Genomic DNA, 27,067 nt, shown 5'->3' on the forward strand with positions numbered 1-27,067 from the left:
ATTATCCTCAGTAACATTTTTAACATGTTTTAAACATTGGATATAGAAAGATATTAAGATTCACAAATCGATTATAGATCACATCGTGCGATCTACTCACTTCGACCATTTTCGGTTCGAGTCGGAGCGGATCGGCTACGTCATACTACTTACTTCTTACTTTATGCATGGTCCTCTCTCTAGCTTAGTCAGTCGCTTTCGCGTCGTTGTTCCGTTCATTCAGATGGTTATAAATTCGAACGGAAATTAGACGTGTGTACAGATGTAATTGTTTTAGCAAGTGGTTCCAAGCAAACATATAAGAACATTACGTTGCAGTTATCAAAAGTGTTTCGTGATTTATCTTTGGTAAAGAGATCTTTCGAAATGGGCGCCATTGGCGGCATTAGGAGCTACACATTTTTCGCGGCATTCCTGCTTTTCGTCGAAAGTGGTAAGGTTAACGCACGTAACTATAGATGATGTGAATATCGTGGCGTCCTTTGGGTGGGGCATTTATAATTTTCCACATTGTTTTTTATTAAAAGGCGCGATGGCATAATATTAAGTTGCACATAACATCGATTTATAAGGATCAAGCGGAAGGATCGATTTAGTTGAATATGTATTCATTCTTAAATGACAGCTTGAAGTTATTAGTTTATTTCATGGTAAACAAAATTTGATATTGTATAGAGCCACCGATGTTAGTCTTCAAATCGTTATTCATGAATTTATATAATCTGTGGTAAAAAATATAATTCTTATCACATAATTTATTTATCATCGACCGAGAGAACTATATACATATTAGTTCACAGTTTAACGCAAGATAATAAGAAGTTATCTGGGTCAATTATTTTTTTTTCATGGACACTAAATATTATGAATTTATCATTTTTTCCTAATAAGTAATTAATTAATGATTAAAACAAACATTTAAGACATGTACATATTTGTACTGTCATTTCATTATTTAGTTTTAATTATTAGGTTAGAATACGTTTTTTTTATAATCTGGAAAGTATTGTTTGATCTAGTCTATAGTTAGCTGACAAAATTATGAATCAACGTGAAGTAAATCGAATTCCCAATCTTTCTTTTCGTTTAGTGCACAGTTTACAATGTTATCAATGCGTCAGTACAAACAACACCGACCCCTTCCAATGCAACGAATTTCTCTCGAGCGACATCGATATCAAACCACAGCCTTGCGATGCTGTTTACGAGGCGCAGTATTGTGTGAAGCACACTGGTCGATTCGAGGGTAAAACAATATCGGCAGTTCAGGTTACATATCGTGGAAAGGGGAATCTTGTTGCGAAACTTAGCACTCTTAAACGAAAACTAACCTTAAATCATATATAACGACATCGCCGTTATCGGTTTATAAGCATGCGGGAACAACCAAGGCACGATCGATAATCATCTCCATTGGAATTGTTTTTTTAGATGACTAACATTATTTTAATTCACATCTGCATATAGGGATGGTTCAATGTGTAACGACAAAACTATTAATTCTTCTGTTATTGTATCTAGTAAGGTAATTGAGCTAGAAGGAAGCACAAGTTTGTTCCTGTATACATATAATAAGAGAAATTAATAATAATTTAATATTAATATACTACTTGTATTATGAAAGTTTGTCGTTAGATGTTGAAAGATGTGTTGGCTAAATCAATACATACAACTATTCTAATATGAAAAAATCGATTAATTAATCCATGAATTGAAGCGCGCAATAGTAAACATCTATAATCGATGCTTTTTCAATCGATTAAGCGACCAGTCTGGATTGCTACCAGTGTACGTCGGAAGAAGAACTGAGTTGCGGAGATAGCAATTTGGTAATAAGTACCTTACAACCAACGAACTGCAGTCATGTATACAATGCACAGTACTGTATCATATCGGTCGGACGATTCGGAGGTTCATACATTGTGTCTCGATGTTTGTGTGTTTTCTATGTCAAGTGTTCACCGGTAGATTTTCCTTATCTCTATTGCATAAAAGATTCTATTATATTTCCTTCAAAACTTCAGTGAAAATGTTTACAAATGAATAAAAACGAATATATTTCACGAAAATTGTCATGCTTTAACAATTCCATAAGAAATAAATAATCAAATAATATATTGCATGTTGCTTGTATTAACACGCTACATTCCTAACATCTTTCATACGAACGCATGTTATTGTTTTTTGCTAGATAAAACAAGAAACAAACAATTTTTCCTGTATATGTTGAAATAGGTGGAATAGGCACGAAACGATTCTGTTCAGCACTGGATCTGGGGAATTATTGCGATTACGTGAAACAACAGGGTGACAAGTTAAGTTACCGAACCTGTATCTTCACTTGTACCGGAGACGGATGCAATCCAGCGGCCATTTTGATACCAAATATCGCATCGATGGTACCAGTTGGATTATTAGTAGTTTACGAATTATTCTTCGTAAGGTAGATATTTTTATCCGATAAAATTCTTTTGAATGCATATTTTATGCACTCAAGATAAATGTAAAATCAGTTTTTTAAATCTATTCCGTCCTTAATGTGTTAGCACGAAGTAATACGGAATGTATTTCTGACGTACCTTAGGGGAACAATTTGCACTCGATTAATTTTATAAGATGACACTGACGTGCCTTCTCTTTTTAACAAAATATTAAACGAAGGTACTAATTAGTAGTTACCAATATAATTATAGTTAATAACACATTTTATATTTATATTTAACCTGCGTCGTCATAGATTTAATATCTCTTTTCGACTGTACAATTGCAAATACGCTTATACTTGTCTAAAATAATTGTGGCTTGCGTAGCACAAAAAAAAAGGATTCTAGTGTTTAGAATTTACCAATAAGTTTTAATTAATCGACACGTTCGTAATATGAATTACAATTAAGGTACCCATTCCTAATACCGAATTTTAATGACGTTAAGTTTCCATTCGTACACAACTATTAAGCTGTGTACTTACATATAGTTATTTTTTTACCATATTATTTTTTTTTTTTATTAATTTAACAAAGATCTAGATTACTTATTTTTGTATATTTTTGTACAAAATACGAATCTTTTTCATATTTGAACAGTGTAGATACGAAAACCTACTGTGTTTCTCTTTTTTAATTCTTCTTTTTTTTCTAAACATACAACACGAACAATTCTAGAATTAGACTTAGATACTAAGGAATATTCTGTATGAATTACAAGATAATATAAATGCGATCGAATGCTTTGTTCTTTATTTTCATCAAACGAGAATCCTCCACTCGTCTTACATTCACGTACTCGTTTTTCTGAGTATAAATATAATATGATATAGTCGCTGAACTGGTGGTAACAAAATTGTCTCACGACGATCCGTAATAAGGTATTTTCGTTCTTTGGTATATCCACGTTTATATAGCGAACGGTACATAGGATAGCATTTTTCAATACGACGATACACGTGTTCATATTAATGTGTTTGTCAAGCAAAAGATCTTCGTCGAGTAATACAAAGATTATAAGATTGCGAAACTGATTGCGAAGCGGTTTTTATGATGGAAATCATTCTTTCCCTTTGTCTTTTTGCAAAAAATGCACGTATTTTATGCAAGCTCCATCGTATAATAAGTTGTCTTTTTATAGTTGTAAAAAGAAAAAGAACGCACACACAGGCTAATATCGAGCATAATATCGATAATATTAAGATACTTGACGACTAACGCAATACATAGTCTACTATCCTTGATAACACAATGATTAATGATTTCTCTAACTGTACGTATGGCTGTGTTTAAAATATTAAATGTAACACAGAGGGAAATATTTCGGAGTGATATTTTGCCATTATGCTACATGTATTAATGATCAGTTCTCGTAAATCGGGTTGAACATTCATCATATGATAAAACTCACATCAGTAATGATTTTTCTTTTTGTGTTCGTATTTTGTGTCGTTCCTTTCCCTCTTCTTTTTTTTTTTGTTACAATAATTGATGTGCACTGAACACAAGCATATATATTATTGTTAGAATATTCACTCGAGTTCTCTTTCTCCTTTCTTTTTCTCCTTTTTTCTTATATTTTCTTCGCTCGAAATTACAACTATATATCGTATGAAAAATACATATATATATATGTATAAACAGTGTATATAAATCATTACTAAATCTGATCGCTACTAAGCAATAATAGAATTTCTTGTGGCTAACAATTTCTTTCCCGGTTTGTTGGTCCTAGAAATATATAATTTGACACACATATATCAGCATTATTTCGCATATACAATAATATGAATAGAAGTGAATAAATGTTGCTACTGTTTTCTTCCTTCTTTTTAATTAATTAATGATCCTTGATCACTCTAGATCTATTTGCTTTCTTTCTCTCTGATTGACAAAATTTCCTCTATGCATATACATTAAGTTCTATGTATTTAACCGTATAAAAGAAGTGTCAGCCTAAGATTCGAAACTAATTATAGTGTATAATAAATATTGTCACTGCCATGTGTTCGCTGAAAAAGAAAACATTGTATTGCCACAGGTACCATGGCAGTGAATGTGGCAGTGATCAATACACTCGATAATACAAGATAGCTTAAACGTTAATAAGCTAGATACACCGTCGTTATATTACCTTACGCATGGAAAAAAAACGGGACGTATATGGAATAGAACACAATAGTAGTTTTAAGTTAGTTGATCGATTAATGTACAGCCATTATAATGGAATTCATAAATATAACTGACTATTAACATCGAGAAATAAACGTTAATTCAGTATAGGAAACAAATCGAACGACATAAATACGATTGTTAATATTAAGATATTAATACATAAATTCATTTGAAGGAAATGAACAAAATAAGTATTACAGAAAATTCATCGAACTATCTCTTTTTCTCTGATTCTCGTTTCCAGGAAATCTTAATTTTAATTATTAGTCATAATTAGTCCTTGCATCTTGTGCTATTTTTCGAATCTCCGAATGATGTCCGTTTCTTTTTTATTGCGTCCATAATATCCCCTACGCAATTCCTAAATATCTCTGTATTTATCTATCACTCTATGTACGACAATTCTATATAGAACGAGTCGCATACGATAAACGTGCGTATGCACAAGACAGGTACAATTCTTCATGTACTGAACATTTAATACTTTGTCCAAGTTTTACATCTTTATATTAAGCTGATCTTTCTCCCTCGTTATGATCGCACGTATAACTTCAAATGAAAAATTAGTTGCTCAGATAGATGGAGAAATTCGTATAATAGGTGTAACGTGTGTATATCTATATCTTGATGTGCAAGCGAAAGAAACGTATTAAACTTCGTATGACAAAAAGGGAAGTACACTTGCTAAAACTTGCAAAAGTTGCATACACGAAACGTTGCATCTCGGAGAAATATCAACATTTTATATAGACAAAAACTCGTCTGTATAGTGAAGGCAATAGTGTAAATCACAATCATTTGTTCATTTTTTTTTGTTCAGTTTCTCTACAGCAGAACATGTTTCCGAACTGCGTTCTAAAAAAATTGACTAAATTATTGTTGCTTCATTGCTGCGTTTTCTTCTAACAACGGTACAAGATCGCCACACGAGAAATTGCAAAGAGAGAAGATAACGTATAGAGAAACGAGAAATGCTATAAAAAATGCATCGTATATCGTTCACAAGATACACTAGAGAGAATTACATAACTGCATTAATATGTTACTAATATATAATCAGTGTATGTTTCCAGTTCTGAAAGTTTCTCGAACACCTTTAAATATCCTTTTTGCACCGCCTTTATTTTTTGTCTCTTTTTCTTTTTGTGCAAATTTCGTCGAAAGCTTAGACATTTAGATTGCCATGAACAATACACGTATGCGTTATTTGTTCATTAAGTACCATGTTTCTCATACAACTAGCAACAAAGCTACAAGGAAGTTTGCTCGGCGCATACGTTGAGGATCTTCAGTAAAATTTACTGACGCTGAAGCTTGCGAATTTGCTCTTCCAGCTCTTTCACGCGTAACTGACTATTCGCGAGCTGCCTTCGTACCAATCGTAACTCGTCAGTCTGACGTGCAAATGCTAATCTTAATTCCGCCTCGTTGTTAGGAATGTCTACATTCTCCAAGACCTTATTATCGTTCAGTGGCGCGGAAATGATATTTTTCTGCAAAACACGTTAATTAGCCTAATCTATGAAGGAGATAAAGACTTGAAAGAAACGGTAGTTCTACCTGTAGCACAACATTGCCGAATTTTTGTTGCAACTGTTGGAACTTGGTGCTTTGATTGCTAGAAGTTTTTTGGCTTTTCTCTGACATATCGTGGAACTCGATGGGCCTGTAATCTGGTACAGTCTCGGTAGACAAAAAGGCGAATTTCTTCTTATTATTTAAATCGGTTGTCGGTGGAAGTTGCGGTGGCTTATACACTCGTGGTTTGTGCGTGGTAATGCTACCACCTGTTAACATTTAATTCATATAATAGAGTAACAAGTATCGGAGGAGAAAAAGATAATAAAATAAGTTGAAAAGTTCAATAGTTATACCGGTTTTCAGAGAGATTAAAATCGGTGGATTATTCATGCCACTTATCCAATCCCTGGCTGATAAAGCTGGACAAGTACCTACAGTGTCAGGATATAGATCTTCTTGAAATTGGTCGCTCTAAAAAGCGAAAGTATTTGGTAATTACACTTGTTTCGCTTAATCTTTTTACATTTCTATGTATTCACCTTTCGAGGAACTATCATGGATATCGGCTCGCACATTCCTCGAGTCGCGTGCAATTTATAAAATCTAAATACTTCGCAGATGGCTGTGTTTACGCCCCTCTTTGGCATTATACCTAATCCTCTTTGGGGATTTCCAGAGATGAATTGACTGAGGTAATGCATCCAGGGTGCCTCGTTTACTACTTCATAGTATCGAATATTACCATCACCCTACAATAAGAAAAGTATAAAATATTCATTCTCAACTTATACACTGTTGACCATAAGGATCAAGACACCTGCTATTACAGTATAAATTTCACTGTTTTTAGTTTCTAGTTATTTTATTATAAATTTGTTGTTTCGTTCAAATAGAATGAAATATCTGTCAGAATTTTCTAATAAATGTAACAAGCAGGTATCTTAATACTTGTAACTGGCAATGTAACAATTTTTGAACATAATTTGTTACCTTTCCCGCCAGATACACCATATTCGTGTCATTATCATAATATGGAAATACTACTCCACTGGAGGAATCGATAGTTTCACATATCAATGGTACGTTCAAATCATGCTGACTCCAAATGGCATACTGTCTGTCGGAGTGACGACTGAAGCCAGTCGTAAGAAGACGTCCAGAGCTACCAAGGAAAACCACTTTACTAGCTTTTGTTCCGGCATGGCAGACTCCTTCCTGTTCAACGGACGATCAATAGAAATATTTATTCAAGTAAATTTCAAGAAAACGATAATTACAAGATATGCAAACGTGATCGGTGGATACATACAGAAACCACGATGCCAGATCTTGGCTCGAAGACCCTCAATTTTTTATCCTTGCACGTTGTCGCCAGCAAGCTACCGTCACGATTCAATGATATACTATAAATGACGTCAGGATGCCTATCGATGACACTGACAGCCTCTCCTTTATTTATGTCCCACACGATAACAAGGTGATCGAAGCCGGCGCTGAAAAGCACGTTCTCAGCAACAGGATGCCATTCTATGTACGCGACACGACGTTTGTGCCCTTGCAACTCAACTAGCCACTCGGTCAGATTTCGTGATATACCACCGTCAGGAATGTGCCATAGTTTTATCTGAAATTACGATTAACAATAATAAGAAGAATATCGTAAAATATAGATAGGCTGCTTACAAAATCATTAAAACGTTATATTTTTGAAATACCTAAAGAGTTATTTAGATTCGCAAAAGGCTCAAAGCAAAGGAAATTTCACAATTTCAATTTAAAAGAGTCAGAACAAACAAGATATGGATAATTTCTGAATTAAGATCGTAAACACAGATTACTAAGTAAACCCTATTTTGCTATCTTTTACGCCGTCTTTTATAGATAACAGAAACAATATATCTTGCAGGTAGTACAAAGTGTTGAGTTGTAGCTTTAAACAAAGCATCGTATCGTCTAGATGCTGAATAGCAGACCGGAAGGTCGATGCCACACGGTCTATGATTCAGTCGCTTATGGTAGTAATTTGTCACGGCGACAGGCCACCAGTTGGCAAAGATTTCGTTTTCCATTAGAAAATTCTTACTTCGTAGAAAGCTGAATTTTACAAGAAATATCTTAACTGTACATATATGATCTACTTCTTTATCAGTCCATACAATTTTATCTAATAGTCAATACCTAACACTGTACCAGTAATCTTTGATCAATAAATATCGCCAACTATTTTAAGCAACGGTACATAAAACTAGGAACACGATCGTACAGTACAGTCGTCGGAACAGGAAGCGATGATGTTATCGTTAAACGGATTCCACTTGATGTCCAGAACCGGTCCAGTGTGTCCAGTCACTCTACTAGCGTTAAAATCCAGCCTACCAGTCTGAAAGATAAAAAGAGGAAACATTCAACCATAATAAGTCATTAATTAAACGATCGAACAATCTTATTCAATAAATCATTTGCATGCATCTTTATCTCTATGCGTTTCAACTTCTTCGACTATTCATCAAGAAGAACTTCGTTTTAAATAGCATTCGATATGCACGCTATTTGTATCGATGTACGCTGCATATATGTTACATACATTTATAGCTTGGTCTTAAATTTTACTTGGAAAGTTGTGCTTCTAGTATAATCATAACAGCACTAATGAAATCTGAGAATTCAACTGGTAACTGTAATTAGACAGCGGATTTTTATGCAAATTTACATTTTTGAAAATATAATCAAACAAGTAAAACCTCGGTAGAAGATTGTTTTATCTACCAAGTGTTTTATAGAAGGCGCTATACTTTGGATATTTCATATATTTCTTCATGCTATGTGCATATTATAGAACTTTGCACTTTCCTACAAATGCATAAAAATCCGTAGTCTATACACAACGTGTTCGTAAAAGGCGTCTATAGACGTTGGAATACTTTCGTGAGCAGATATATATTCCTTCCAACTTTTCTTATGTAAATTTCTCTATGAAGCGACACGTATATGGATGCTTGGTTATTATTGTTCATTTGGTAACTTGGAATTTTCCAAGGAACCCAATACTTTTGAGCGATAGTATATAATTGAACAGTCGGTCGATCATTATGAAACAGCCTCACCGATGTACGTACTATCAGGCAAAGTTAGTTCGTCTGGAAAGAACAGCGAATCGATAACTCGATAAACAAGAAAGATAACTCACGCGATCGAGCGGCAAAACTAGAAATGCTCCGCCGCCAGCCACTTCCGTTACGATGGCCAGGAACTTGGGATTCACTGCGCAGAATTGCGAGTCGTGGGCGTTCTTCGTGATCTTGATATTGTCGTAGCATTTCTCCCGTTTTGCCGGTACGCCGTACACGTGGCGAAATTTGCTGCTTCGAACGCCACGGAACCACGACTGGAAAAAATGAACGTGGAATTAGCATCAGTGGAAAGAAAAAGAAAAGAAAAAAAATTAGCGGAACAGATGAAAGTTCGTGATAACGCCAGGAATTGAAATATTGTCCTGGATCTTGGATATGGGTGGAAGCGTGAAAATATTATGATGAGTTTATGAACTAAGTATCAAGGATTAGGATTATTTAGATGATACGAGTCTTTGAAGATTTAAAAGTTCCAATTTTGGGGTTTTTAATGAACCCTATTCTGTCTCTGCTTCAGAATTCTTTTCTTCAACCTTCTTTCCTTTTTTTTTTGCAATATCGAAAGCTCTGCTTTTCCGACTACTCTTCTAATTTTCAGAAAAATATTATTCTTGTAATTAGAGAGCTTATGAGACAACGAATAAAGAAGTAAAGAGCAGAGAATCGCGAGAGGACTGTAGTGGAATATACAAAAACGTTGTTCAAGAGGACATTTTTAATTGCAAATCTCTCTCAGTTCTCAAGTAGAAGCCGATGATACAACGTGTAAAGTTACTTTGCTACGTTGTTGATAGGTCGATGAACTTAAGACGAGAATAACCATCCTTCCAAGCAGATCTTGCAGCTAACCTTGAGGTGTCTGGGTGTCTTCTTCCGAGGACCAATCTCTTCAAATTTTTAACAGCCGTTCCAAACGATCTTCTTAAAATTTGTTCGAACTCGAAGCTAATTGAGGGACATAGTACAAGCAGCCGTTTGTTCGCACAAAAAGACGAGAAAAATACAGGGAACGATATACGACGTCTGTGTTCATTTAGAAGACTTCGTAATGACTTTCCAGACGTTTATGTTTAGCAGCATATTATTCCATTGGAGTTCAATTTTACTCGCAGTCTTCTCGACTGAACATGTCCGTTGTAAATGGCACGAAACAGTTGGAAAGGTCTGTGGTGTCGTTTTTGATTTATAATTCAAGATTTTATCATTTGCATCGTTTGTTTTTCTTATATTCTCGATTAAAGAAGATAAAAGATTTTTTAACCGCTTTGTTCAATTTCTAGCTAACTAATTCTTCTTGCAAAACTGAAGCTGAAGGATGGTGATCCTGATGACAATTGATGGAGGATGAAACGTTAAAGAAACTATTTATCCGCGAGTATTTTTATCGAAGATTGAACCAAAGGAATCGCTTGTTAACCGGTTACCGCGTAAGGAGTATCGTTATTAACGGTGCAGCTGAACCAATTACTTTTGAGCAACGTGCACAGCGTTAAATGGAGATCGACACGGTCCTCTGTGATCGTTGCAGTACGTCGTTAACGTTTGCACCAACGATTACTCGCAGCAAGGTCAATAGCACGACGAGCGGAACGTGTTTATGCGTTCCTGAGACTCTCTCCGCTCAGAAACCGTGAAGAAGAAAGTTTCGTGGTCCGAATGTTCTATCAATCCATCGTTCGATGTTTCTGTTATCGTTATCGAATTCTTCGGTTCCTATCGAGTCTATGCAACAACGATTCTTAGTCTCTGAAAACAGTTTTCTTTCTAAAATATCTTCAAATTAACTCTGAACTATTACCGTGAAGTGCTAGGAGTTCTAGAGTACCGTAGAATCACCAGTATTGTCATAATCTTGCTGTGAAATGAAATACGACTCTAACTATCTCTGTAATCTTCGATTAAGCGTTGTGTAGTCATTGTAATTTGTAAGTTCAGATATAAATCTTTCTAAAGTATCTTCGAATTAACTCTGAACTATTACCGTGAAGTGCTAGAAGTCTTAGAGTACTGTAGAATCACCAGTATTGTTATAATTCTGCTCTGAAATGAAATACGACTCTAAATATCTCTGTAATCTTCGATTAAGTGTTGTATAGTCTTTGTAATTCGTAAGTTCAGATATAAATCTTTCAGTATCTTCAAATTTCATCATGGAGTTAAGTTACTGTTACACGTCAGAAAGGTATTTGTCGTTTTTGATGGATTAATGAAAGATATTACGGTTCCTTTTTAGAATTCTAGGAAAGATCTGAGAAGCTATAACGTATCTCAAATCTATCGGTCTTTAGATTATAAATTCTTAATCTCTAGATCAATCTTGTTTTTCAGTTCCTCTTCGAATGAATAAGATTTCTTTCCCGGAAAAAGGAGGTTTGTCCGAAATATTCTTCTTTATTTTAGTTGAAGAAATTTCCTATTAATTCTTTAATTATTCTCTTTTCCTGATTTCTCGGAAGTAAAACAGTTTCGAAAGAATCCACTGTCACCCATGAATGAACACTAATACCATTGATCGTTAAATCTTGGCCTTGAATTTATCAGCTCTTCACTTATCTCCTACGAGAGATACTGAACTTTATTAGCGAATCATTGGTGTATCGACATACTGTATAGGATAACGTTATTAAATAGGATGAATTTCCAATTTCAACGTTGTTTTACCAGTAATGGAGATATCAGTCTCCATGTTAAATATATTCTGACGTCTGAATCTCGCTTGTGCCCGCATAAAATCACCGCGATGTGAAATCTTTGGAGTTGGTCGCGCGTGGTGCGCGTGGCGAGCAACGTAGCGCGGCGAGACAGAGCAAATTATGCCACTTTTTCTTGCAATGGCGAAGAAAATACTCATCGAACGAACTCGCGTTTCGGTCCCTGCGAAATTCTAACCGTAGGCCTCGATTAACGGTACATGTTTGTGTTATTTTTTCCCGATCACCATCGTGACGCGTACGGATCTTCTTCATAGATATGAAAGATGATAACCGAAGTATCAATAGGAATCAGTAAGTAGGAAGATACCGAAGACTATGACGAATCTCTGTCGCTTTTCGTCGTTCGTCTACGTCACTACAATTCCGAAGTTAAAATTTCACGTCGTTTTTCAATGTTTTTTCAATGTCGTACGATTGTATCGTATCGAGAAGGATAAAAAAGTATTGAACGAAGAAGGGTGTTCTGCAGGCTGAAGAAGAGATGAAGAGTTTAGACGATCGTATAGTACCAAGAGCAACAGAAGATCGTTTTGATAATTCTTTTGGACGTTCGGAAGGCGTGTAAGGCTACACTTTTGCGTGGGTTTACGTCATTTTTACACGCGTCATACGACGATCATGCTGCGTCAATAATAATAAAAACGTCTCTGCACCACTTTTTCTCATTTTATTGTTACGCATCAACGCGATCGTATTTTATCGAGGGCGATCGTTTTACGAATTTAGGATTGTGGTCGCCGCTTTTGATTGAGAAATTTCAGGAATACAGAATTAAGAAATCTTGAAACGTTCAAAGCCTTCTATATCATACGATTTAACGATTTCTTATTTTGCTGGTATAAGCTTGTATAAGCTGGTTATTGTTAGGTGTACGTTTCACCTTTGCTTTTGAAAAACGCACTGAATCATGTTTGTTGAGTGATGGATTTGATATGATTGATAGAATAGGTGAGCGAAATCTGTAAAGCAGAGTCCGATAGGAACGCGAATACGTTCAGTAGTCATAGAGAACGATTCGTTCTTCATAAAGAACGATTAGATGCCATCGATTATCTTCACTGATTCGCAGAATTCAAAATCACCAGGATCTTTGGATTAAAACCTAATACAATCAGATTTGTTGGCACAATCTTCGCTTTAAGTTATCAGCTTTGCAGATTAATTGTATAGAATCTAATGTATAGAATTTGTATATCACCATCAACGAAATTCTACGTTTTCTACCTTTGGTGTGAAAAGAAGAAACGTTCCGAGAAAGCAAATGCAAGTGTAGAAGCTTTATCGTAAATTGTTTGCTCCTCAGATCGATTTTAATTAAACCCCAAACATTTGAATTTCCTCGCTGTAACTTGCAACGGCAAATATGCGAGGACAGAGTTGGGAAAAGGTGAAATACGAGTTTCGAGAAATTAATCGGTATCGTAAACTTCGATAAATAACGCGAACGATTGCGGAGGAAAGACGCGAACGATCGACCATATCATATGATCGTCAATGTAATTGGAAATCATTTGTCACCCGTGGTTCTGCTATTCGCGAGTAATAATTCTGTGGCACGCTAATGCCAATTAGGGTCACACGAGCGCTATACGCGCGTGCGATACTAATCGCGGCTGCCTGGTGCTATCAAAATGTTACGACTTTGCTGAAATGTTCAAAATATACAATGAAATTGCAAAATCATACACCTATGTCCATCAAACGAAACGAGATACATTATGATACAAAATTGCAATCTTTCACACGATCATGCAAATATCGTAGAGCTGCTCCATTTGTCGGAATGAAATTTTGATTAGCGCTTGATAAAATCTTTCGAGATAGATTCTCTTAAATAACGAATGCAACGATACTGTTGCACAAATTACGGCAGACGAAAAAGATATTGCAAGTTGCTTAATAAAATAACATGTGAAATTTTCACTGGCAAAGTTTATAGTACGACCGATCGAAGAAAGAATATCTTTGAACAGGAATTGTAGAGTATTAGCTGCGATAATTATACAGGGTGGTTGGTAACTGGTGGTACAAGCGGAAAGGGGGTGATTCTACGCGAAAAAAGAAGTCGAAAATATAGAATAAAAATTTTTCGTCTGAGGCTTTGTTTTCGAGAAAATCGACTTTGAATTTTCGCTCGGTACGCGTACGGTACGTTATAACGGATCTCACTGTAGATCGTTGTCTCGATGGAAAAATTAAAAAAAAAAATTTTATTCTATATTTTCGACTTCTTTTTTCGCGTAGAATCACCCCCTTTCCGTTTGTACCACCAGTTACCAACCACCCTGTATATGCTTCTCTGACATTTTATCTTCTTTGAGTTTAGACGTGTTGCAAATCCTGGCAACAAAGTTACATAGAAACATAAATCAAGCATAATTCTCATAACGTGACTGCAATTATAGCAGGAGCAATTTTTTAAAATTTCCGAACGTCGGTAAATCCGTATGTTATTTCGATGATTCCAAAAAAATTACAACCATTCAACGATCTGTTTTGCCTTGGAACGTAGCGTTCAATTACTCTCGAAAGTTAACGTTCGAACATCTAAGAAACTATATATGAAACTATAGAAGAAATCGTCGAATTATCCTATAAATGTTCGATCTTTATAGAATTCCGATAAATGAAGCTCTCTGATTGATAAAAGAAACTTGTATGCGCGTGAAAAATGTAAAACAGCTTCAAACAAGATGGAAAATAAAAGGAAAAACTAATTGAACACGAGTATGTACATGTGTGTGGTGCATCGTGCGGAAAGAGTACGAAAATATCTCAATTCGTTGTGCCATTTCTTCTACAACCTTTCACTCGCAGCAACTTCGAGAGGCTACGGTACAAAATAGAGATGAACTGTGCTGTTGGTTTGTCGTAGACGTTGTACAAATTTCGTACATTTCGTTGTACAAATTTCGTACATTTCGTTGTACAAATACGTTTAAAAAATAATCGAGCGTGTTCTCGGTAGTTGGATGTCCGATAACTCTAAAGTCTAAAGTACCATTGATTGATAAGTCGTAGGCGAATTTACGAACAAATCAATCTAGAACAGAAGACAGTTCGAATTACTTTAAATTACTTTCGTCCAAATACGAGTTCTTATTTCGTGCAATTATTTAAAGTAGATAGAACAATGCAAAAGAAAAAATATATTCATTCTAAAAAATTGCTAAATCATATCTGTTCAAACGTACGATCACTTTTATGCATCACCGTGTGCCTTTGCTCTGCTTTGATGCTATTCATTACGCATTAGTAATTGAAGAAAAATGACAGCGTTAGTAAACAACAGATCAGGTGGTACAGTAATACGACACTTGTACTCGTTTTTCATTGATCATTATGGCTGAGAAGACAGCAAGAAGCTTGACATGCTAAGTTTGTAAAACTATGTTTCTTCTTTTGCGTTCTAGATTCACCTCTCGTGGTATCGACCTGCGAATAAGGGTCTCAAATAAATAGGACTTGCGTTCTTAGAGCTTCGACATGACCAGTATTATGCGAAGTTAACGTGACACGATATAGCGGTAGATACCAATGGTTCGTGTAGCTATCGTACTTTCAATGAACGATGTGTATCTTAAAAAAGATTCTTCTAAAAAAAAAAAATTCAATAGAGATCGTAACAGATATTTAGAACTTCAAGATTCGTTAGAAAGCGAGGGAAAATTCGTTTTCTTCGTTAATTAGTATTTCACTTTCATTGATAGTTTGTCGCTAATAAATATCGCTATTTATAAGTTTTTCGCCTGAAGCAAATATTCTGACAGGAAAGTAGTCTTTAAAGTATGAAGAGATATATTTTGAACGAAATAACTCGCGTTCTAACAAAGTATGAACACGCGAAACATCTCATTCACAGATGCAACAAGCTGATCCAAACAGAAGATCCGATTCAGAAGGTAGGATTCAAAGGATTAATTTAAAAAATTTGAATTAATAATTTAGAATCCAAAGCTTTAAATTAAAAAAACCTCAGGAGATTTGGTTCGATGCTGTAATATGTCGAAGTAACATCGAACTACCATAGAACGCTCGTGTTCAGCAAGTGGAAACACAAAGAAAAGAAAGATCGATCGCGAAACACCGAAAGCACTCACCTGTTTATCGTTGGTCATTTCTGATACTAATCAGACCTCAGGCAGCCGGTACACGTGCGCGGTGAGACGATGGTCGCCGACAGTGCACAACAGGAACGTAGTAATTGAACAAGCCAGGACCCATGCATGCGAAGTAGGAGAGGATATTCAACTAGTTGGAAACTCGCGCTCGCTGTGCAAACGGCGTCAAGATTTTCTCGCTTTACTGGAAGAAACAAAAAGGGAACCACACGAGGCCCGTCTAATTACGAGATCATCGAATCAAACGCGCGAGTCGTTAAGAGGCCACCGAGTCGTAACGATGTATCTCATCTATGTACTTCTTTTCTGTAATAATTTCTTCTTCTCTTTCTTCTCTTTCTCTTCTATTCGTGGTGAAATTAAATATTCGTAACATATTTCGAAGCGTGACGAAGAATCATCATGAAGAGCCGATGAGATACAATACTCAATTACTATCAAACTGAAGGCTGGTTTACGCTTAATGTATAATAATGGAACGAACGTTTTTCATTTACATTTCAACGCATTTACATTCTTATGGAATGATGGAGAATATTTTTGACCGATTAAATAACGATAGATAAAAAGGAGAATTTTTGCTCCTGCTTGATAAAATTATGCGAATAATTTCATCATGTATGGATCGAAGATCGAGAATCAATCTTTTGCATTTTTTGTTTCGTTTGAAATATTCTTGCACGTAAGCTTCGAGGGAAACCAAGATTCTTCCAACTATTCCTCGACTTGAAAATCATAAAACAAGTGCACAAGACGTACACGTGAACATCAGGTAATGTTGTCTCCAGTTCTCGCGTTCGTTCACATAGATTGCCCAAATCAAATTCACTTTATGCATCCATTTTTACATTAAGCATTCGTCTCAAGTAATTTGAATTCAAGTTACTTAAGCTCAAACGAGTCGAATTTAACGAGACTTTAAGGTGACTGTAATTGAGTATTTTGCTCTATAGTCGACTGGAAGAAATTAATTCTTCCAATGAGTCACTGCAAACGAGGGAAAACAAAAGTTATGTGGATGCAGAAATAATGCAGCCTTTTCCATGTTGCGGATTGTAACTGTGTAACCGTTTGATTTTTTCACTGAAGTAATCTCTTTGTGCTGATTTAATCAAGGTTGAAACGTGAGAAATTAATCGGTTCTTGAAGAAATGCGCTATCCTAAGAATCTCCAAGGATAAACAGTGATGTTTGATGTTGATCACGCGCAAGATGAATATTCAATGGCCGCATTAGGAACTACATAATTTCATCGCGGGAATAACTTTTCGAATTACGCCTCCGCTTGAGTCACGCTTCGAAATCAATGTCGTCTTTACGATGTTTGGTAGGGGAAGGATGAGCCAAGGAATTGTCGACAAAGACGATCTTATGCTTTTTCACGACGCTCCTGCCGGGTTGATGCAAAAATAACGATCCTCTTCAAACCTCCATTACGCTATCGCAATTAAAAAAACTTCTAAAAAAAGACACTTGTCCCAATTTTCTAAGAATCGTACTGCGCAAGATACGCGAGTCTCGCGTTGAAACACGATGTTACGAGATAATGAAAAATAAAAGAAAATATATACCGGAAGCGATGAATGAAAAAAAAAGAAAAGATTGATCCTTTCGCTACGATAGTCTTGCAATTAATAAAAGCTCCAAGTTTCCGATAACATCATCATGTACACCATTTGAGTCAATTTCGATGCGATTTAAAGAACATCTGAAAGAATTGTTAATAATACGGTCGATCTTTCATTTCAATGCTACGTTAAACACTCTGAAATATTAAAAAAGTTTCGCCTATTAGAAGAAGAGTGAGATCAGGGCATAAAAATTCGAAGACCGTAGCGAGTCTCGAGTCATTAATATGGAACAAATATTCGCACGAACATTCAGATACTTTGTATAATCAATTGAAATTATATTGCAAATATTTATGCAAATCTTATTTTCCAGTTCTGTAAAATATATCTCACATTTGCTATTTTATCTCTTGATTATATCTCTGCTCGTTATTATACATTTTTCCATATTTACATTCGTTAATGCATAAAAATCTACGACCTAATTACACTGTAATCAATATGAACAAATGTAAAAATGATTCTATACTTCAGAAAACGTGGACTCCTAACATATGATGACTCAATATTTTAAACGCGTACATTGTATATCATAACGAAAGGATTGAAAGGATTCTATTCTTGTCCTTTTTTTTTCTTTTTTTTTACGAGTGAGAAACAAAGGAACAGCCGTTATTTCTGTACCAACCTAATACTTGAGCGGTCGTGGCAACAACCTATTCTTTCCCGTACGTCTCAGTCTCGAGGAAGAAAGAAGAAGCGGTATAACAGAAGAGGAGAAAAAAAAGGCACGCGTTCGTAACGTTACTCGGTCGCGGTTAATGCGCACTTCTCACGATCGTGACTTTTGAACAGGCTCGATAAGCGGTAACTACTCTCGACGATCGATGATATTCGATAGATCCGACGAATCACCCCTTTTTTTACTGTCGTTATCGTGTGGCAGCGACGCGCGCTTCGACGGCAGCATCTGACTTCCGCTGTCCGGTTTGCTCGAGTGAGAGAAGGAGAAGAAAAGGAAAAAAGAACCGGCGACTCCCGTGGCGTAATTTCCATTCACCCGCATGTGTTTTAATCGTATTTAACTCTGCTACCATCCTCGAGCCTTGGTGTCTCGATCTTCTTTTAGTTTTAACAAACAGAAAGACTTTTGAACGAAACCCCTTTATCTTATAATGTGGAATCACACTCGCGGTGTAATCGTAAGAAAGCGGTTTATCGTAAAGAATTATGAAACGAACATAGATTAAATATTGTGAATTAAATGAGATGCAGATTCTATTTGTATCAAAGTTCTATTTTAATTCCTATTTTTACTTTATGTTGGGAAGCTTTCTAAAAAGAGAATCTATGTATATGTATATAATAGATTTGTTGAATAGAAATTGTATATAATAATTTAATACTTTGTTTGAAACGCGATATGAAAGTAATAAATAATTAATAATAAGACAAGGGGTTAACAACGATTTTTTTTTTTTGATTATTGATTATTGATTATTAGAATAGAAGAATAGGATTGGGTTCAGAATGAGCCAAAGAAGGTAGCAGTGTTAGAAGAGAATAGGTGCGTAGGTAGGTGAAAAATAAAGAGCGTCTCAAAAATCTATCGCGCAACTTGTGTTTCGCTTTTTATTTTATCACGTACGTGTATCTTTTGTTCCTTATATCTTTATCTGTTCACGTAGTTGCTTGATTGTCCTCAACTAGCGTATCTCCTTTTCATTTTTTAGATGCACACAAAAGACTCTAAGATTCGTCATTTAAGTTCCTGGAACGTTGATTCATCTATCAATATAATAGTATACTATTGTGCATAATCTTTGTGCACATCTTTCTCTTTCCATTGCTATCTATCTTCAACCCTTCTAAATACAAACTTCTTAGAACCGTCTAAAATTGTCTCTGATTCACTGATTAGCGTCCATAATTGATTAGGGCCAATCAACGAAATAATCGTTAATAGATCATCAACTATTATTTTATTTACTGATCGAATTCTTCTAAAAATTCTGTCGAAAAGATCTCGAATATTTTCACTATCGATTTAGTAATATTTCCAAATATTTCTAAAGCTCTTGAATTCTCTTACAATGATATAGAAAAAAAGAGTATAACTATACAAATAGTAGGACAAACCTTGTCCGACCTGATCAAACGACCTGTTTCAGAATATAATTTAATTTATCGTTAACTTTATGTAAATTTTTATACTAAGAAAAATTGAGAAGTTGATTAATCGAATAATATAAGAATTTACGTAAAGTTAGATGAACGAGAGAAATAACAATGAATGTACAATTTTAAATTACATTTTGAAACCGGTCGTTTGGCTGGGCCTGGTAAGGTTAAGCGTTAATATGAGATCCGAGTTACCACGAAATAAAAAATAAATAGTACACAAGATGAAAATCGACTTAACTTGTATTATGTCCCTAAGCGATTAAAATGAAAAAGACATACGCTTAGATTTGAACAATTCGCACGCATCGTGGATAGAAGAACGACGGGCAATTCGAGTGCGCAGTCACGCAACGTAGATTCATTGAGACGAGGCCTGGCGCGAAAGAAGCGGCGCGTGTTATACCTACGATCGTGTCGGAGTTCCAGGCGCGCGCGTTAGATCGCGAAAGTCGCCGAGCCAGCACTGACTCCTAGCCACGGTTTTATAGCGGCCGCCAGCCGAGTATATCACGTGGCACGCGCTTGTCGGTGCGTGTTTTAATGCAGCAACGTGACGTTTCGTACGATCGCATATGTTGTCACGCGTTGTCACTGCTCCGTTGTTCTTGCTAAACCGCTGTATGCCACTGTAGCGCGTGGGTGATTGCGAATCGAAAGAGACAGAGAGAGAGAGAGAGGGAGAGAGAGAGAGAGAGAGAGAAACACACAGACAGATAGACAGGAAACATAGGATGTGCTCTAAAACACTTCAAACAACTTCGAATATGTACACATAGCGAACATGTCGAATCGCTTCTAATATTGGGAATTTGACAAATCTGAAATCTTGAGATTTTTATCCTTTGCCTTAAGATTTTTCTCTTTTTTTTTTTGTAGATATTTAAATAAGTATTAGTTATCATAATCTTCGAAACTGTATCAAATATAAAATATTTAAATATTATATGGAATTTGTATTTATTGATCTCAGTTAAAAAGAATTGAGAGAAAAGTTAGGATTCAGCCTCAACTTCGCTATGTAACCTGTTTCTTGTCAAGTCGAAATCATAATTTGTATCACGGAGGTGACTATATTACGAGGCAAGGGATTAAAATTAAAGATCATGATGGATTAAATCTTTTATACATGTTATATTTTATTCTATATATGTATTAACATATATTTCATATATAGGTGAGGCAGTTGAGTCTACTAACCTGACAACTTCAAAACTTACCAAGACTTTCAACAGTTTTAAGTACCGAATCACGTTCAAAGTGATTCGAACTTGCATAGTGTTTCGAAATTGACGTCATTAAGGACACACGCTGAGACGCGGGCTTAACCTAACAATAGCTATGGATCCATGCATAGAACATGCAATTAGTGTGCTATTGCATCAGATATAAGGAAAGAGCCAGGTACACTTGGTATCTGCCTAATGCACGATACTAATGGGATGCAATAAAGTAGGCGAAAGCATAAAAAAGTATAGATTTAATGGAGATAATTGGGATCAGGTGGGAATTGGGGTGGCAGATTGCGAGTTTCGATTGCGTCAGACACGTGTTTAGATGTGACGTGTTTAGATGATAGCTAATATCGTATAGAGTAGAATATTCGATCGAGAAAGTAATATCGAAAGTTTCAGTTCGATAATTTCGATGGAAAACTTAACCTTCGAACTCTCATAGGTTAGATTATGTAGCAATACTGGAAAATTTGTTAATTTGCTTGTGTTGTAAAATAATTGAAAATTGAAGGGTTAAATTCAGTTCAAATTCGTAGAAGTATTAGTCGCAAATTCGAATTTAGAAAATCTCGATCTCGAAACTGGAAGACACGCAATCGAATCGTTCGAACGCTCGAGTATCGATTCGATTCGATATTCGAGAACTCGCAATCTGTTCTCTTTTATTTGCCGAACAAATGTTTAAATTTAATACGTTCTACTCAATTAATTATTTACGTTCCAACTTACTTGCTGAATTATTATGATCAGTTATTATCAAGTTAATGAACAACATCCTTAAAAAGTGGAACTGGCTCTTATCCCCCATCGTGAACGCTAATCAATAGCAATTTCCTTAAATCAAGTCGAACGGTAAAGTAGAACGCTTTAAATGCTTCTTGATTTACAAACAAAGGTTGACGACATACTTTATGGATTACGTGACCAGTACACAATGCTCGTTAGTACTTGTAAATCGGATCGATGCCGCTGGTATCGATAATAAACTTCATTTAAGTTAAATAGGTTTTATAATCCAAAGACACATTAGGGCCAATAATTCTAAAATAAGAAACCGCAAGCTTATGCTATTAAGCAACAAAATTTGAAGACTTTTTCTCAAAATATTATATCGCTTGTTATATGTTAATTCAAATAAATTCAAAAAATTTCTCAGAGTCATTGATAATCGACCCACTTAGTCTTACTTCAGCAACGAAAAAAACGTATCGTGTATTACGTCAGCGGCTGCTAATGTGTTAATGGTAATATGAAACCGATTATGAAAAACAGATGAAACGTTACTTAGTTGCTTTGAAGCTCAAACAAAGACGTAACAATTACACTTAACACAATTTCGGGAGCATGCATTGACATAAACTGACATAAACGGGGATAAAAAACATTTGATGCAAAAAAATCTTACTTTTCCGTTTGGCTTGTAGCACGCTCTGACGTCTACCATATTGTTCAATAAAGTATGAGTGTCATCCGCGGCGTCCAGGCCCAATTTCTCCACTAATTCCTCCCTCGTGCGTATCATTTCCCAATTCGCGATATTATATCCCATAGAAGCTTTTGTTTCGTATTGTCCACCTCCGACACCGTATCTCCAACTGACAATCTTTTTATCAACGCCTCTTCGTTCACTCGTAAGTACTTTACTACCACCTATTTACCAAGTATTTCCCAAGTCCGTTGTTATAGGCCGTCCGTCTACCTAAACGCCAAACAAGAACATTCACAGAACGTGATGGACAATTACAAACCACGTGCAAACCCTTCCGTCCTACACAAATTTCGTAATCCACTCACTGAGACCGGTCACACATGGATACGACGTATCGATTTGACGTGCGTGCAACATGTAAACACGAGAGCACGCCACTCGACTGCTCCGTCTCCGCGATACCACAAATCAAACGAATATCATACGTTCCCATTAAACCACGTTCGTTTTATACGATCAGCGAATTACACGTTCTTAGCGTATAAATGCGGAGGACTGCTGCGTCGTCGAGTACTCATTCGCTCGTGAGTAGAAAGCGCAACCTTTTTGCAGTAGTGCTTCGCTAAATGGCTACGTGTCGGCAGCTATTTGATCAGTTATCGAAAGATATTTCTAATTGTATGAAATTTTGATATCTGACACGTTGGTTTATCATACAAATATTCTATTGTTAGATGTAGCGAGGTTATAAATTAAGATTAGTAGTATCAGTGGTTTATATGAAAAATATTGAAAGACATAAAAAAGTACTTGATGGAAGAGAAAGGAATGGAAAAGCCAATTCCTAAAAATCTATAAATTTCTATAAAAAATTGAAAATCTCTAGTATCAACGCATTGAAGCGTTGAGTGGGTACACCGATTGATCTAGTCGCACCTAGGGCCGTACGCATCTTCCTAGCACCCGTGTAAGTTTTTCGAAATTTACGAAAATTACGATTTATCATAGAATTGAATCTTTAGAACATAAATTAGAAATATATAATGTAGTCGCTCTCCTTCGCAAGACGAAATTTTTTGTTAAATATACTGCAAAGGAAGAAATAGTTCTGAATTGCTATCGTACGGCCCTGGCCAAGGCTCTGAGTCCTTATCTCTCTCAAAACATCTCGGACTACTTGTTTCGATTCTTAAAACATGTAAACTTTAACACCTGACTAATTTTAAGATCTCGCTATATCTCTTCCACTGATAGTAACACCAGAAGCTCACTCCACAATGTCAAAACTGGCGGGGATAGCGACGGCCACTTAACGAAGCAAAATTCTGGTCAATTAACGCGACATTACAATACTCAATATATCCATATTTAACACATTTGTTTATAACAGACGTATATAACATTAGGGGCTCACTTCACGAACACAATTTGAAGAACTGGAGGGGATAGCGACGGACAATTAACGAAGCAAACCGCGGCCAGTTAACGCGACACTACTGTACTCGCCGACTGTGCACCTTATTGTGTATCCTTCTCACCTCCTGGGTCTCAGAAGAAGGGGGCGATGAGCACGCTCTACAGGCTATCCAAAAAGTCGAGTACCGGCATTAATATTTATTTTCAAGCCGACAGGAACAGGTGAAAATGAATTAGTGAAAAGATCGGACGTATTTTGTTACTTTCGATTCAAGGTATACCTACTTGTATACTTTAATTTTTATAATGTAGTAGGAAGACTTTTGTGATTCTTTTTATGTAAGTACGCGAGTTATCGGCTATCGACACTGTATACCGATTGTATGATAATCAAATGTCTTTGTAGGTTTGTATTATCTCTTGTAGAAAAGAAATTTGCTTTGCGGCAAAAGGAGAGAGCGTGTCACGGAACGGCTTTAAAGTTTGCGGTCAATGTGCACACGATCGTGTAGAAACGCAATCGGTTTAATCTGATGTAACACTTGCCAGGCGTCACTCACCATTTCATCCGTCTAACGCCGATTTACATATCGATTTTGGAGCGTGCTGCGAGCACGCCGTGATGGAAGGCGGTCCGCTCGAGAAACGGTGTACGTAAGACAGCCGAATGGTCACTGGATTTAAATAAATCGAACGATATGAATGAAAATCACATGAACATATTCTTAACTATACATTAATCAATATGCATATGTGTGAATTACAGGAAATATCGAATGTTTCACAGTTTAAAGAATAAATTTTATTCACAGATTTTAGTTGAATTTAGACAAACAATTTTATAAAATATAAAGAACACTGGTAAATATTAATTGATCTTCTTCCAAACAAGAAAGCGATCTGAGAAAAAAAGAGAAAGACCTTAATCTACTCCGAAAGCTCTCTACTGCTACTTCATATTGACGTACAGCTATCGAGTTGCTATTTTACATTTATAGTCTGTCCAACGAAACGGGGCAGTAAACGTAAACAAAATGTGATTGCTGCGGCTGCAACTATTGGCTGTCGACTAGTAATATTCGAGTGTCACTACCTTGCCTCGAGTTTATTGCCTTGTCTCATTGGACAGATTATATATCCTGTCTAGCAAGTAGAGTCTGAACAGGAGAGGTAAATAAAACCACGTGATCGAACTCTAGGGGAAACAATATGGTCGAATTCGCAATCCTTATATATTATGAAATTGCAAACTACTATTTCGAACATTTTTTAATACTTTAACATTAATCGTACCATCTCGGCATTCCTTATAAAAAGGTATTAAACTATTTATGTCGAAAAACTATTGTTTTAGCAGATATATTAACTTTAGTTTCTCAAATTTAACGTATGAAAGACAAGGAAACTTGACGAATTAAAATTAAAATATCTGCTAAATTAATATAATTTTACATAAATAAGTTAATACCTTTTTTTTATAGAAAATATTATCTTTATTTAGATTTTTTAACAAGGAAACTTCATTTTTTTTTTATGAAAAGTGAGATCTCTTACCGTTTCCAGTTAAACGAAACCCCATGTATATGAAATTTTATATAAATTTATCTAAAATATTTAAATATACAAAATCAAATAACTAATTGCTATATTAATAATTAGATGAAGCATAAAGATATTATGTAATAACCACATTAGCTTACTATCAGTTCGTTACTTCCTATAGTAATGTGTTTCGGTAGTAAGTATATACTTACGTATGTACCCACGTTGTTTGATCTCCATATTGGAAAAATGGCAACTGTGAGTGTTGGATGCGGCGACTTTTTAGAGTTTCAGGTATTTTTTAAGTAAATGAAAGTATTGTGTAAAACGTATTATTTCAAATTATGTACTTCAATTGTTTTAATTACATATATTAAATTGTATGTAGATTTCTGGAAAATGATAATACACTGCAAACATGATTAAGGTTATATAGTAGTTTACATAATAATTCATCCAGTAAATGATATTTAAGAAATGAAAGACCTAAAATTCTCTATAAAAACAATTAAATTTAATTAAGTAAACAATTCGATATATAAGTTTTATAACTTATATAAAAATTTTAATAAGTGAATAAATATCCTTGTGCATCTGAGCTAATGTGAAATAATAATTGATACATTATATCTGTAAAACTTGATAATAAAAAAAAATGATTAAGGGACCTATAGTGAAATTAATTATTTTGCAGTATTACTTTTGTATGTGTCTTTTCCAAATTCATCTTTTTTTTTTTTAAGATACTGAATGTTCTTGTTCCAGGATGCATTGAAAAAGATGCGGCAACTTGATGACAAAATCATTTATATGCTAAATGCTATACTTCCAACAGAATCATTTAAAGGACAAAGTGATCCTATTGCAAAATGTAAAGATTTATATGAGCAAATTGAAACAGGTCATAAATCAAGGGAATTAGCTATTACAAGGTGCTTAAATGCATCCAAGGAAAAAGTGAACCAATTAAAAGCTGAAAGAGATAATGGCAATGATAGTCCTCAACTTCTTAAAGCATTAAGAAAAGAACAAAATACTTTACGCTTACTGCAATCAGAATTAAGCATAGAAGAAGTTGTAAGAGACCATACAGTTGAGGCTTATTATAAGAAATGCCGTGGTTTTTATAAGCCACCGACTGATATAGAAATTTAATATCGTTATTAGTTTTGAAAATACTTCAGCCACCACTTTTTTATATGATTGTAAACTTAACTACAAATATATTGAAATATTGTAAATATATTTAGTTACTACATTTATGCAATAATAAATAGATGAGGTTTGCAATAGTAATAACTATAAGTATATCTTATTATTTTTTTTATATTATTTACTAATAAATTAAATGTAGGTTAAATGTAGGATATATACATATGTCGGGCATAATAGAAAAACCTTGAGGCACCTTTACATTTATTTCTTTATTTATTATTTTATATCAGTGTTTATTATCAATGTTTATTATATCACATATTATCATTATCACTGAGTATTGAGTGTTAGTTTAGCAACATTTTTAAACTAATCTCATTTATATCTGTTACA

At 35.2% G+C, this 27,067-nt stretch overlaps 3 protein-coding genes and 1 long non-coding RNA gene across 14 annotated transcripts; 3 read left to right on the forward strand and 1 right to left on the reverse strand.

Annotated features, from left to right (window-relative positions):
- Nucleotides 1–58: 58 nt before the first annotated feature.
- On the forward strand, nt 59–26,421 carry bou (glycosylphosphatidylinositol anchored membrane protein boudin). Of its 5 annotated transcripts, none has more exons than XM_069117138.1 (4): nt 59–433; nt 1,765–1,911; nt 2,236–2,443; nt 15,887–16,131. In XM_069117138.1, the coding sequence occupies exons 1-4, from the start codon at nt 367–369 to the stop codon at nt 15,948–15,950; spliced, it is 486 nt and encodes a 161-aa protein (XP_068973239.1). In that variant the 5' UTR covers nt 59–366; the 3' UTR covers nt 15,951–16,131. The 5 variants fall into 5 exon arrangements, with proteins under 5 accessions (XP_068973239.1, XP_068973242.1, XP_068973238.1 ...); XM_069117141.1 differs by lacking the exon at nt 15,887–16,131 and adding an exon at nt 1,091–1,246 and having other exon boundaries at nt 86–433; nt 2,236–2,447; XM_069117137.1 differs by lacking the exon at nt 1,765–1,911 and adding an exon at nt 1,091–1,246 and having other exon boundaries at nt 126–433; nt 15,887–15,965.
- Nucleotides 3,948–25,151, reverse strand: LOC138181831 (coronin-2B). Of its 6 annotated transcripts, XM_069117130.1 has the most exons (11): nt 24,899–25,151; nt 24,538–24,651; nt 22,538–22,831; nt 9,367–9,564; nt 8,443–8,559; nt 7,489–7,803; nt 7,170–7,394; nt 6,719–6,928; nt 6,533–6,650; nt 6,219–6,445; nt 3,948–6,151 (listed from the first exon to the last, which is right to left on the reverse strand). In XM_069117130.1, the coding sequence occupies exons 3-11, from the start codon at nt 22,679–22,681 to the stop codon at nt 5,957–5,959; spliced, it is 1,749 nt and encodes a 582-aa protein (XP_068973231.1). In that variant the 5' UTR covers nt 22,682–22,831; nt 24,538–24,651; nt 24,899–25,151; the 3' UTR covers nt 3,948–5,956. The 6 variants fall into 6 exon arrangements, with proteins under 6 accessions (XP_068973231.1, XP_068973230.1, XP_068973234.1 ...); XM_069117129.1 differs by having other exon boundaries at nt 24,538–25,151; XM_069117133.1 differs by lacking the exon at nt 22,538–22,831 and having other exon boundaries at nt 24,899–25,149.
- Nucleotides 24,179–24,783, forward strand: LOC138181836 (uncharacterized). The gene is made up of 2 exons (XR_011173615.1): nt 24,179–24,316; nt 24,384–24,783. It is a non-coding gene; the product is annotated as an uncharacterized LOC138181836 (long non-coding RNA).
- Ccdc58 (Coiled-coil domain-containing 58) lies at nt 25,492–26,880 on the forward strand. 2 transcript variants are annotated; one of them, XM_069117135.1, is made up of 2 exons: nt 25,492–25,813; nt 26,285–26,880. In XM_069117135.1, the coding sequence occupies exons 1-2, from the start codon at nt 25,703–25,705 to the stop codon at nt 26,672–26,674; spliced, it is 501 nt and encodes a 166-aa protein (XP_068973236.1). In that variant the 5' UTR covers nt 25,492–25,702; the 3' UTR covers nt 26,675–26,880. The 2 variants fall into 2 exon arrangements, with proteins under 2 accessions (XP_068973236.1, XP_068973237.1); XM_069117136.1 differs by lacking the exon at nt 25,492–25,813 and adding an exon at nt 25,819–25,946.
- The last annotated feature ends 187 nt before the right edge of the window (nt 26,881–27,067 follow it).

The sequence above is a fragment of the Bombus flavifrons genome, chromosome 7, assembly GCF_040668555.2.
Source record: "Bombus flavifrons isolate JBK064 chromosome 7, iyBomFlav1_principal, whole genome shotgun sequence".
Taxonomy (NCBI): domain Eukaryota; kingdom Metazoa; phylum Arthropoda; class Insecta; order Hymenoptera; family Apidae; genus Bombus; species Bombus flavifrons.

Bases quoted from the DNA above. Each gene is read 5' to 3' on its own strand.
- bou (XM_069117141.1), top strand. From the start codon at position 367: ATGGGCGCCATTGGCGGCATTAGGAGCTACACATTTTTCGCGGCATTC. The intron at 434-1,090 runs GTAAGGTTAACG...CTTTTCGTTTAG, and splicing joins CCTGCTTTTCGTCGAAAGTG to TGCACAGTTTACAATGTTAT. The intron at 1,912-2,235 runs GTTCATACATTG...ATGTTGAAATAG, and splicing joins ATCGGTCGGACGATTCGGAG to GTGGAATAGGCACGAAACGA.
- LOC138181831 (XM_069117130.1), bottom strand. From the start codon at position 22,681: ATGGGATATAATATCGCGAATTGGGAAATGATACGCACGAGGGAGGAA. The intron at 7,804-8,442 runs GTACGATCGTGT...TCGTAATTTCAG, and splicing joins CCTGTTCCGACGACTGTACT to ATAAAACTATGGCACATTCC. The intron at 6,651-6,718 runs GTGAATACATAG...TTCGCTTTTTAG, and splicing joins CCATGATAGTTCCTCGAAAG to AGCGACCAATTTCAAGAAGA.
- Ccdc58 (XM_069117135.1), top strand. From the start codon at position 25,703: ATGTGTTTCGGTAGTAAGTATATACTTACGTATGTACCCACGTTGTTT. The intron at 25,814-26,284 runs GTATTTTTTAAG...TTCTTGTTCCAG, and splicing joins GCGACTTTTTAGAGTTTCAG to GATGCATTGAAAAAGATGCG.